We start from the raw sequence: 12,375 nt of genomic DNA, 5'->3' as shown, positions 1-12,375 counted from the left end.
GAACCGAAAGGTAGAGAAGCATGGGAAAGCAAGTCAAGTTGTATAAAGATAGGAAGAAGAAAACCGAACGGTAGAAAAGCATGGGAAAGCAGGCCGAGCGGTATAAAGACAGGGAGAAGAAAACCGAACGGTCGAAAAGCGTGGGAAAGCAAACCGAACGGTATAAAGATGGGGAGAAGAAAGCCGAATGGTATAAAGATAGGAAGAAGAGACCCCAACGGTAGAAGAAGTTATTTTATAGGGAAGGATAAGAAGCTCCTCGCTTTCAAGGAAATAATGCAGACACGAAACGGGTCCTATAAAGTCTGTATCTCATCTCGACCACCACCCAAGCTTCCTGACTGGAATTGGAGGGCATCCCATAAATTCTGTATTTCATCTCGACCACCACCCAAGCCTCCTGATTTGAATTGGAGGGCATAATCAGTGGGTTCCCTTCCTAGAATAACAAGATTATAAAGAGGAGCCAAGAGATCAAGTTTTTCGTTTCCAACCTTGAGGACAAGGTTGTTCTGAAGCGGGGTGTAATGTTAGGATATAGGGTTTTTGGGGATATAAGGATATAATGGGAAATGAGATTAGGATAGAAGGTAGAGGAACTGTATAAATAGATTGTTTGGATAGTTAGAAGGAACTTTTGGAGAGATCTTTGTTGACAGGTATTGACCGTTGAAGAGGGTTAAGCTTCTGTATTCAGTTGTACAGAACATTCTTTCTATGAATAATATTCAGTTTTTCCTATCTTTCTTGTGTCTTTTGGTGAGAAAGAGAGTTCTTGGTTAGGTTCCCAAATTAGGAACCTAACATATCCATAGTTATTTATGATGAGAGAATAATTAAAGTACTCTGAATTCCAAAAAAAAATAGTTATACAATGTTTCAAAGAATCACTATTTACATAAAAAATATGATTTTTAACACATTCCATGATGGCAGGGTAATTTGTTTAGTTTCATGACCTTGATTTTGCAGATTTATTGGCTGAAAACTCTGGTGAAGATTTCTTTGCATTATGAAGGAAGTCATGTTGAGCTTAATATTAATGGATTGTTGGAGATTTTGTCAAAAATGCTACGAGAAAGTGGTTATTTTGTAAATACAACTGCTAGCTCCTGGTATAGCTTCTATATTTCTGTAGGCCAATCTTTTGTATGCACTACCTTTGGGTACAATGCTTTCTTCTTCATTTTCTGAAGGCCAATGTTTTTTTGGTTTCAATTACCTTTTTATAAAACATATGCTAGCATCACTGAGACTTTCTTGTTTTCAATTTGTTTACTTACAAATATAGAAAGTCATAACGGCCAGAGCTTTGTGTAGCTTGAGAAAGTCGTAGGCTTGAACTTTTATGCTGTTGTACCAAATAAATTTTGGTATTATTCTTGGCTTGCTTTTTGTGTTTATCCAACCTCATATTATGTTCCCCTCTTGTTTAATAATATCGATATTATATCTTTTAGAATCCTAAAATCTAGTACAGTTAAGCTGGTTCATGTAGAATAAGATTCACATACTAAGGATTTCATAATAATCAACTTCGAAATTGTATGTTAGATCAATTAGTAGTGGATTATTGTTGTTTTGCAAAATCTAGAAGACCTTTTGAAGTCTTGTAGTGAATAGTGACTAATTAAGTTATGTTCTTGATTATTTTTGTCATTTCTCTCTCTCTCTCTCTCTCTCTCTACATTGAAGTGTTAAATTTATGTGTTAAGCTTGCTTATAAATTTTTGTTGTTTTTACTACATGTAGTGAGAATGATAAGGCTCATATTAGATTAGCTGCCGCAAAAGCAATCCTTCGTCTTGCTAGGAAGTGGGATTTACATATTACTCCTCAGACTTTTCAGTGTTGTATATCGATTGCAAAGGTATGTATATTGAACTGTCTACATGTGAAATAATTCAGTTGGTGGAGAAAGTATATGAAATTTTAAAGTTTATGATAACATTATTAAAAAATTGTTTAGTTTCTAAAATACCAAAATAAGATATAGTGTTGCAGACCAGCACACACAATCCAGAGATATAGGCAATAATAGAGAATCAGAAAAATTATAATATGAAACTGTATAAAATTGTATTGATACTATATAGGTGAAATGCAGAAAGACAGTATGTCTTCTACCCCAGAGCAATGCTCCTATAGAGGGTGAATCTCTCTGCTCACAAACAACCTGATATTCTCCTCCCTTTTTTCCACTCCTTAACGGCCCCCTATAACAGAATTGCACACCCCCACTCACATTTCCTTCTCTCTCTTGCCACGTCAACATTCTTTCCTCCCTGCCTATATTTCCACACACAGACCCTCCATATTTTGGGCCTATTCTCTTGACTTTTATTCTGCTCTCCTAAGCCTGAAATATTCTCCATGGGCCTATCATATGGTAACATTAAATTATTACAAAGCACACAATACCTTTCAAGATGTTAATAACATTGGCCTAAATTATATTGGTATTCTATTAATCTATTGCTATAATAATAGCTTCTTTGTCTTAAGAGTTGGAAATTATAGTTTGTTTTATTCTTTCATGAAATTGGGCTTGCTCCAATGAGTACTGAATAGTTTAAAGTCAAACGTGTATAGGTGGACTTGTTGAATCATATTTTTGAGGTGGGAAGAATAATTGTTTCTTGTGCATTATTGAATGGTTAGAACACTTGTACATATACACGAGGGCTAAATTACTTGCTAAGTTTGTGCATTAATTAGGAAAACAAGAAAACCAAATGTAAACAAGAAAATAAGGATAGGAAAAGTACTATCTTCTCAAACCTCTATGTAATCTCAACACTCTCATTCAAGCTAAAAAAGATATCTTATGCTCCTTGCCCTTTACTAACATATCCAATTTGGGGACCTTGTCAAGACTTATAGTGAAAATGCTGGGGAGTTGATCCCTTGAGAAAATTTGAATACGGGGTGAGATACAAGAGTAACTCTATTATAAGACGTAATCCCAAAATGTGTATTATAGAAAATTTCCTTATTTACACTGTTAGATATATTATATCTTTTATCTTTTAGTTAGTTTGTTATTATTTCTCATTTGTATTTTGGGCTTAGCCCATATTTCTTCTATTATAAATAGAGAACCCTATGTGTGTATTTAACACAAGGGAGATTAATCTAATATATAATTTTCACTATATTCAACATGGTATCAGAGCAGGTTCTCTGATCCTCTTCTAGTGGTCTCTGCTATCTGCCGGCGGCCGGCCGCCATGGCCGCCGGCAGCCCCTACAGTTTCAGTCGGCAGTCCATTTTCTCTTCTTCTCAGTGCAGCCAGTCGCCTCTGTCGTCGACCATCGCCGCTTTCTGCTGCCGTCGCTGCTATCGCTGTCGCCGCAACTTTCCGCGGCCAACCACCGTTGCCGCCGCCGCCGCCGGTCACCGCCGGCCATCACCGCAGTTTTAGCCGGTGACCTGGGGATCTGGACCGTCTCTTCGTGCGACGGCCAACCACGCCGGTTTCGAGAGTCAGTTCTCAGTCACGCGCCGCCACGCAGCGCTTCTTTCCGGCCAGTCTGTCGCCGGTCGCCGGCCGCCGTCACAGTTTCAACCGGTGACCAGTAGATCTGAAGCGTCTCCTCGAGCGACGGCCAACCCCGCCGGAGACAAGACCAGACTTCTCTTCACGCGCCTCCTCTTTCCGTCAGATCTCTGGCGCGTGTTCTGCACGCGCCGCCTTCCCGGTGTCGGAGTTTCACCACGACACCTCCATAGCTCTCGCCGGACCTCCCTCTCTCTGTTCAGACCTCAGAGCAGCCATTGCTGCCATCTTCGTCTGTCTTCGTAACCGCCGTTGATGGTCCAGGCACCGTTTTTCGCTGTACAGCCACTGTTTGTCGCTGTCCAGCCACTGTTTGCCGCCGTCCGCGCCGTCTGCCGCTGTCCGCGCCATCTTCCGCTGTCCAGGCGCCGTCTTCCGCTGTTCGGCACTGTCTTCCGCTGTTCGGCACTGTTTGCCGCTGTTCGGCACTGTTTGCCGCTGTTCGGCATCGTATGCCGTTGTCCAGGCGCCGTATGCTTCCAACAACTGTAGGCCCCCATCACCTCGTCAGTTAGTGATGGCAGTCCCTGTAGTTTTGTCGCTTCCAGCCAGTACAGACCCCATCAGTCATTGATGGCAATTTAGTCCCTATAGTTTTATAGCAGTCAACCGCCGCTGTAGTCGCTACCGCCTCAGACAGACGCAACTGCGTCAGTTCTTCTTGGGCTAGAGTTAGCCCGATCTTCTTGTGATACACTGCTAAGTATCACCACTTGGGAGTTGTCCAGCAAAGAATTTTGGATCTCCAACATGTCTTTGGATCTTTGATGCCTTTGTTTCAGCATTGTAGCTTAATATTTTGTTTTGTTTTAGTGGTCCAACAACTGTGATATTTCCGCCCTTCACACTAAGGGGGAGTACGTTTTCAAGACACTGCAAGTCACATAAATATCGGTGTAGTCCCTGCAGTTTTGTAGATTTCAGCTACTACTGTTGATCCCGTCACCCATCCATCATTGATGAGGATTTAGTGTAGTCCCTGCAGTTTTGTAGCTCTTAGCTTTCAGCTACTACTGTTGATCCCGTCACTCATCCATCATTGATTGGGAATCAGTCCTTACAGTTTGTCATTGTCCACCACTGCTCTCCTTCATCCACTCTTGAAGTTGAAGTTTCACAAGCTGTTGTTAGTCCATCTATGTTTGCCTCACACTCTTGAAGACAAATCATCTAGCTCAACACTGAGTTCATCTATTCCAAGCTTAGTTCATACAATTTGTATGCTCCAGCTTGAGGGGGAGTGTTAGATATATTATATCTTTTATCTTTTAGTTAGTTTGTTATTATTTCTCATTTGTATTTTGGGCTTAGCCCATATTTCTTCTATTATAAATAGAGAATTCTATGTGTGTATTTAACACAAGGGAGATTAATCTAATATATAATTTTCACTATATTCAACATACACAATCACATTGTTAACAAGTATAAATATGTAACTCCTTTCTTATACTTGTTTCCATGCTTGAACTCAACCGAAGTATGACACATTTCTGATGTAAGTTTCAAGACTTATGCCCACATTGATAGAGGATTAAAATTATATGTGAGAAAGAATAAAGGCGGGAAGCAGAGAGTTCAGTTAGGAGTTAGTTAGAGGAACAGGGGAGTATAAATAAAGAGTTAGTTGTAAAGGGCGGGAGGCATTCTGTATTTTCTTTGTTTGTTGAGTTACTAGAACTTAGTCCAGTGGAGGGAGATTTGGGCTTCCTTGGGTGTTTTCGATACAATTGTATTCTTGAATTCATTGAATAAGACGAGGTTATTCGTTGTGTGTGGGTCTGATCTGTGTGAGTCATACATGTTATTGACTTCTTGATTAAAGAAGCCTAACATTTGGTCCAACCTGCCGGAACACAATCGAAGAAGAGACGAGATGGAGAGCAAGGTGAGTGCCTTGGAGGGAAGGTTCGATGCCATGGAAGCAACGATGGAGGAATTCCGAGCTGAGATGCGAGGGATGGCTCGAGACGTGGGTCACGTCCTTGGGAGACGAGGAGGGAACCAAGGGAGGAGTTCTGAGGGCAATCGCAGTTCCGTTAATGGAGGTCGAGAGGGAGATGAGGAGGAATCGGAAGATGAACCGGAGGAAGAGCGCGATGACGTTCAGAGAAGCTGGATGAAAAGAGTGGAATTGCCCACTTTTAAGGGCACCGATCCCATGGGGTGGATCGCTAGGGCGGAGAAGTTTTTCGAATTGCAGAACATGACGGAGAAACAAAAGATGAAATTAGTTTATATATGCTTGGAAGGGGGAGCGAATTACTGGTTCCGCTTCTGGCAGAAGAAAGTCAAGAACCCAACCTGGGCGATGTTGACGGAAGCAATGGTCATAAGGTTTGGAGGGAGGCATCGGGGAACAATCTTTGAAAAGTTGGCGGCGGTGCGGCAGAAAGGGATGGTGGAGGAATATGTGCAGGAATTTGAAATTTTAGTGGCTCAGGCAACGAGAGTGACGGAAGAACAACTTGGGTATTTTTTTGCGGGATTACACGAAGGACTCAGGGATCTCATCAGGCCTCACGATCCACGCGATTTGTTAACCGCGATGGAGAGAGCTCGAGACGTGGAGCAAGCGGGGCTTGTGCCGAGGATGACTGGCGGTGGAGTGGCGTCTAAGGGAGGATCGGCGTGGGGCGATATACGACCAGTACGGGCACTGTGGCGAGGACAGAAACCTATCGCGAGCCATCAGATGCACATGGGAGTGTAGGCGGAGGTCTCGAACAGAAGAAAGAAGTGACGTCAAGGACCGCTAGTTCCAAAGTCGAAAGCATGTCAGGGGGCGGAGGGCAAAATCACGGAGTGCGAACGCTGCCATATCAGGAATACCTCAAGAGGATAGAAGAGGGTTGTTGTTTCCACTGTGGGGGGGCCTTACAACCCAGGGCACCGACTGAGAGAAATTTAAAAGTGATGATCATGGGAGAGGACGATGAAGAAGAGGAGGTTGAGGCGAAAGAGGAGGCTGAGTAAAGGTGCATGGAACTGTCAGTATACTCAGCTGGGGAATAACGCAATCCAACACCATGAAGCTGCCTGGTTGGATTCGGGACCGGCGAATAGTCGTGCTGATAGATAGTGGGGCGAGCCACAACTTCATCTCGACGAGTCTAGGTGAGGAGTTGGGTTTAGAGAGGGAGGAGACGTCGCCGTATCGTGTATGCTTGGGGGACGGCCAGAGAAAGGAAACACGGGGTTGTTGCATGGGGCTGTCCTTAACATTGGAGGGAGTTGAGATTAAAGAGAATTTTTATCTCTTCAATTTGAGATTCCTAACACACTCCAAAATGTTCCTTCACAAAATTTTAGAATAGGAAACAAATTAAAACCTGGTAGTATTCTAACTATTAAGTGGAACATACCAATTGATATTGAAAATAGAAACATGTTGTAAATATGAAATTATTAGGATTAATAATATCCTAATGTCTCCGTAGTAATTGGGAAAAACATAGCTAAAATCTACACACTCATTTGAACAAAGTTTATTTTATTTTTTAAAAGAATGTGATTGAGATAGAACTAAGAGGAAGTTAACAGGGGTTAGACAGTTAACTGTGGGTTGGAGGCAGCTACAATGCCTAATAAAGGTTATCTTTTAAGGGGGAAAACGGATATCAGGTGGGGTGTGGATTAGTTTGTTCGGGATCAGGTTCTAACCTCTGTAGAAGGGATTTTCTTCCTAGTTCGACGTTTTCTGTATTTGCCTTTTCTAATTAAATTATCATCTTTTGAAGTTGAAGTAAGATTTGTGTGCATTTTTCTTAATCTGAAATAATAATTTGGTTTCTTGTCACCAAGAAACCTAACAGATTGCTAAAAGTAGGGGACTTGAGAATGTAATTGTATGATTGTAATTAATGAGGTATTTCTTTATTCCCTCTCATTATTCATCAATATCAAATTCCCAACCTTGGGTATTCTGTTTCTACTGCCACGAAGGCTTGTGTGAAGCATTAGATGAAGATCATATTAGATGACCTTAAAATTAAGGTAGAAATCCTTATACAATTGTACTCTGACATCCATTAGCATTGCTCATAATCCATTACATGATGGGACCAAACGCGGATGATAATCTTCGACAAATGTGTTGTGGTTACTACCCATGTCCCTATATAGGACTTTAGTTAGCTAACATCTTCACAAAGGGACTTCTACTAGGCAGATTCTAAGACTTTGTAGGCAAGTTGGGAATGATCAATATTTATTTGTAAACATGAGAATGATTGTTGTAAATAGGGGATTACGTTGATTAAAAGATACTATTATCTTCACAGTAATTTTGAAAAATATCTCTAGTGTCTTCATATTCATTCTGGAAGATTTTATTTCTGTTTTTAAGTTTAATTCCACTCACTAAATAGGGGATTCTGTTTTTATCTCTAATTCCACTCACTTTTAAGATGATAGTAAACATTATCCAATGTTTGGCTTGTTTTACTTGAAAGGGAACAAAGAAATAGTTTATTAATAACTGAATATGAAGACAGAAATAAAATTGATGTAGATCTTATATATGCCAATTGATCTGAAATTTGGCACAAGGACAAACATACTAAATTCATGTTTTGCTTAAATTGCTTTTACTATTGATTCTCAACTAATTCATTATTATATTTTTCATTTTAACTTTTGTTGTGTCTCTTTCCGTATTTCAGGATGACTCTTTGTTTGTTAGGAGCACATTTCTTCGTAAGATCCAAAAGTTGCTGAAGGAGCATAAACTACCAATGAGATTTGCATGTGCTTTTGCTTTGGCAGCAACAAATGGCACCGGCGATCAGCAATATCAGGTGTGTTTAAGGCTCCTAAATTGTGATTTTTACTCTTTTATTTTTGGTTGATCAAATTGCATTACTTGTTGGATATTTAATTGTAATCTATGCGATTGAAATGTTGTAATCATGACCCCTCAGTATTCTTTTCTTCTTTCTCGCTTTTTCTCTGTTTGTTTTTTCTAATGGGAGTTATACAAGTCTCTTTGGCGGGAAAGAGGGTCAGTGTGAGTATAATCGTGGTAGAGAATGACAAAAAAGTGGTATGGGAATTGACAACATGAATAGGAAGAGGTTATCGTTGGTGAAGTGTTGGGGAAGAAGGGAAGCGAGAAGAAGATAAAAGAAAAAGAAGGAAAAAAAAAAGAAAGATCCCTGCTATCATTCAAAAAGTAAATAAATGTATTAGTTCATAAACCTTTTCAATTTAAACATTCTAATTTAAGAATTATAACATTCAAAATTTATTTCTTTGGTTTGTTAGAAATGGTAAGTTAAATTGTTTTGATTGGTTTGCTATGTCTACAAATAATAAAATATTTCGTCACCACAAAACTTCCGGATGGTGATTGGAGAATTTCTCTTATCACATGCATGATTAATGCAACCAATTGTAGGGAAAATTAGTGATTGACATAACTTTTGCATCTTTTTTGCTCATGAGTGGGAGGGTAATAAAACCACCCTCCCCTCCTTTCCATCTATGCAAATCAACACTAATAAATAGAAACGAAGCAAACAGCTTCAATCCCCGGCCTCAATTCTTCATGACTAGTATAACGGTGGGAACAAACTCAGTGTAGTAGTTGTAAGGTGAGATGTTCATGTGGACTCTTCAAGACACTCCCTCACATCGAGGACTGGACATATCAAACATGGGACTAGGGAGAACCTGATAGTAGGTGACTTGACGCCCAACACCTTGTTAGGATAGGATTTCAATGACTTTGATACTTGAGATAATGTAGTGCTTTATTTCCCATTACAGCCCTAGAAGAAAGCCTGCAGTATTATCATTATTGTTTTGTTCTTGATATTACATATATTATATGCTAGAACCTGTCCTATTATGGTTTATGCTTATTCTGATTAATGGCTACCGATGCTGCTTCTTTTAGAACTACAAGTATATGGCAGAGTTTATAAAGGATTACAGTATATTAGCCCGTAAACGAGAAAGTTCTTCTGTTCAAGGAGTCATCATTGATTACCCAGCATATGTTTTGGTCTTCTTGATTCATGTGCTTTCTCGGAATAATGACTTTCCATTTGAAGTCTGTCCAGACGAAAAAATTTATGCTGACGTTTGCAGGTAATATATTGCAATTATTATTTTTCATGTTTTAGTTTTAATAATTATGCAGACGAATATACACCCTTAGATGGTGACACATCTTGGTTGCTTTTTTGTAGTCCACTTTTCTTTATCCTGCAGGCATTAGTTGATATCAATATTGTTGATGGTGACCTGGACATTGTTGATGATGCTATCCTACATATAGTTAGTATTTTTCGAGCAATCAGAAAGGTTGAGGATGCTATTGATGCACAGATGACAACTGTATATTTTTTTGACCCTATTCTTCATTAATTGCTCGTGTTTATTGTATGTAAGTTTTATTTGAGTTTTTGTGGAATGCAGAAGCTGCATATGCTGGCTGAAATTGGGATATTTACATTAAATGAATTAAGTCATGGTGGAATATCCAAATTGCAAACACCTGGACAAATTTTATTGCCTTCATCATTATATAGAGTGAGTCTCGTTAAGAATGATGTAAGCTTTCTTGAGGATGCCGTGGACAGAACATTTAATTAGTTTCTAATTTATTTATTTTTAGCTTATACAGTTGTTTTCTTATCCAATTTTTATTTTGCTTTGGATGAAACATTTCACTGCAGACTAGTTCAAAATGTCTGAAGTCATGTTTTGAGGAAAATTTTCTATGTAGAGTTTTTCAAGCACTTAAGGAATTTACTGTGGCTCATGGACATGCTGAAAAGGTACTTTTTTGTAAATACAGTTCAATAATTGTCTCATTTGTTTTTAATGATGATGCCAATGATTTTTACTTTATCTCCTGTTTTTTGGTTTTTTTTTGGGCGAGGGGGTGGTCATATTAACAGACTGCAAAAAAATTTCCTAAGCATGGTCATAAGGTTCAACAAGATGTTAAAAAGTCTAATATTAATATTGGTGGTGTACTGGACTTGGCATCTACCGAACCAAATGATTTGTCAAGGAGAGCAATAACAAATGCTAAAAATGCGAAGCCAGACATCCGTTCGGTGAAAAGAAGAAAATGTGTGTCTGGATCTGTTGGTTTGCATGAATGCTCTACAATCGAGAAGCAACAAAAAATACCATCAAAACATTTTGGGAAGGCAATAGAGAGCAATGTGCTTTTGTCAAGTGATTCTGTGTGCTCTAAGGATTCTCTGTATGTATCACATGTGCAAACCCGGAAATCAAAAAGAGCTGCTGCTTGCTCATTGGAGAATGCTGTGACAAATAGCAAACATATTGTTGAACCTTTCAAATGTCCTAGAACCAAACGGAAAGATACATGTGGCTCAAAGGTTGGTGGGAATTTCTTTGAAATATCATAAGTTTAGTATTGTTTGTTGTACTTGCATGTTCATTTAAGAATATTTCATAAAATTGGATGGAAAAAATGAATTTAATTAGAATGCAACAACAATGTAAAGGTTTTTTAAACTCCTTTCAAAGGAGAAGGAAAAATATGAAGAATTATTGCTCATTCTCATCAACATTTTAGAGCCGAGAGTATATGGAACGAAAGGGGAAATAAATGTCCCTAATAAACTCAACAAGAAATGAAATAATCTCCCCAAGGAAGGCAGTAATAAAAAACAGATTCCTGCCTATAATATATAGCATTAAATCCAAAAAAATATTAAAATCATAATTATATAAATTTTAGGAGTTTCTATAGAATCTAGGTGATTCCGGGGGTATCTTCCAGCACATTTTACAGGTTGACATGTTTAAGTTTAACTTATATAGTAAATATTAGGAAGTCATGCTTAGGATGATTTTTGATTGGTTGACAGTCTAAAAAATTTTACGTTAACATTGAATGAAATGTGAAAGCTAAACTCATGAAAATAGTATATGATGTCGCAAAAACTGTAAAATGTTAGCTTTCTGTAAGTTCTTGCTTATTCAACCCTTAAGAATTGTTATTGTTAGATATGAACCATTATTAGTCTATTGCATTCTCAATTTGCATTTAGGATGAGTTGGTTGTTTGACATGCGAGAGTTTCTTTGAGAATTTGGTCAAGAATTTGATTCTTGCAACCTACACACACACACACACACACATATATATATATATATATATATATGTATGTATATATATACACGAGTGTGTACAAGTATACCCCTTGATTTTGTTAAAATTATTACTTTTTTATTTTGGCCCCCTTGTCTATTGTATTTGAACCTGCTGGCCGCTATTCTATGATAAAGCTATATATATATATATATATATATATATATATATATATATATATATATATATATAGACACACACACTCGAGTGTGTACAAGTACACCCCTTGATTTTGTTAAAATTATTACTTTTTTATTTTGGCCCCCTTGTCTATTGTATTTGAACCTGCTACTATTCTATGATATAGCTATGTATAGTTGAGAGTGTACAAATACACCATTTGATTTGAAAAGTAAATTGTCTCCACTGACTTAGGGTCTTAGATCTGCCACTGGTTGCAACCTTGTCTCTCTAAAACCTTCCACCATAAGGCTTGAGGGGCATTGTGCTTTGAAGCACTTTGGACTTTGGATAACGCTGTAGTGTTTTATGTTATGTAAAATATTTCCTTGTTTATTATAATTTCAAATTGTCATTAGTGTTTTCCAATTTCCCTATTGCTGTTATTGTTTACAGTTTTCTAGCCTGAAATGTTTTAGTTAGCATTTATTTTGTGTCTACATCAACTATATACCTAATGCTGTAATGAACAGAAAATAATTAATCTTAATTTTCT

At 38.3% G+C, this 12,375-nt stretch overlaps 1 protein-coding gene across 7 annotated transcripts in view; it reads left to right on the top strand.

Annotated features, from left to right (window-relative positions):
• LOC108338408 (sister chromatid cohesion protein PDS5 homolog B) overlaps positions 1 to 12,375 on the top strand; it is a 43,308-nt gene that overhangs the window by 28,286 nt on the left and 2,647 nt on the right. For 2 of the 7 annotated variants that reach the window (XM_017575270.2, XM_052880356.1), the window contains 8 exons: positions 973 to 1,115; positions 1,753 to 1,870; positions 8,225 to 8,359; positions 9,460 to 9,653; positions 9,755 to 9,902; positions 9,984 to 10,118; positions 10,244 to 10,345; positions 10,469 to 10,921. In XM_017575270.2, coding sequence (XP_017430759.1) covers positions 973 to 1,115; positions 1,753 to 1,870; positions 8,225 to 8,359; positions 9,460 to 9,653; positions 9,755 to 9,902; positions 9,984 to 10,118; positions 10,244 to 10,345; positions 10,469 to 10,921 — 1,428 coding nt within the window. Of the gene's footprint in view, positions 1 to 972; positions 1,116 to 1,752; positions 1,871 to 8,224; positions 8,360 to 9,459; positions 9,654 to 9,754; positions 9,903 to 9,983; positions 10,119 to 10,243; positions 10,346 to 10,449; positions 10,922 to 12,375 lie in introns of those variants that run through there. The other 5 variants (XR_008250492.1, XR_008250493.1, XM_017575271.2 and 2 more) reach the window with 5 other exon arrangements.

The sequence above is a fragment of the Vigna angularis genome, chromosome 7 (genome assembly GCF_016808095.1).
Source record: "Vigna angularis cultivar LongXiaoDou No.4 chromosome 7, ASM1680809v1, whole genome shotgun sequence".
NCBI classification, from domain to species: domain Eukaryota; kingdom Viridiplantae; phylum Streptophyta; class Magnoliopsida; order Fabales; family Fabaceae; genus Vigna; species Vigna angularis.
Note: the sequence above shows the minus strand (reverse complement) of the source record. Positions and strands in the feature narration are given on the sequence as shown.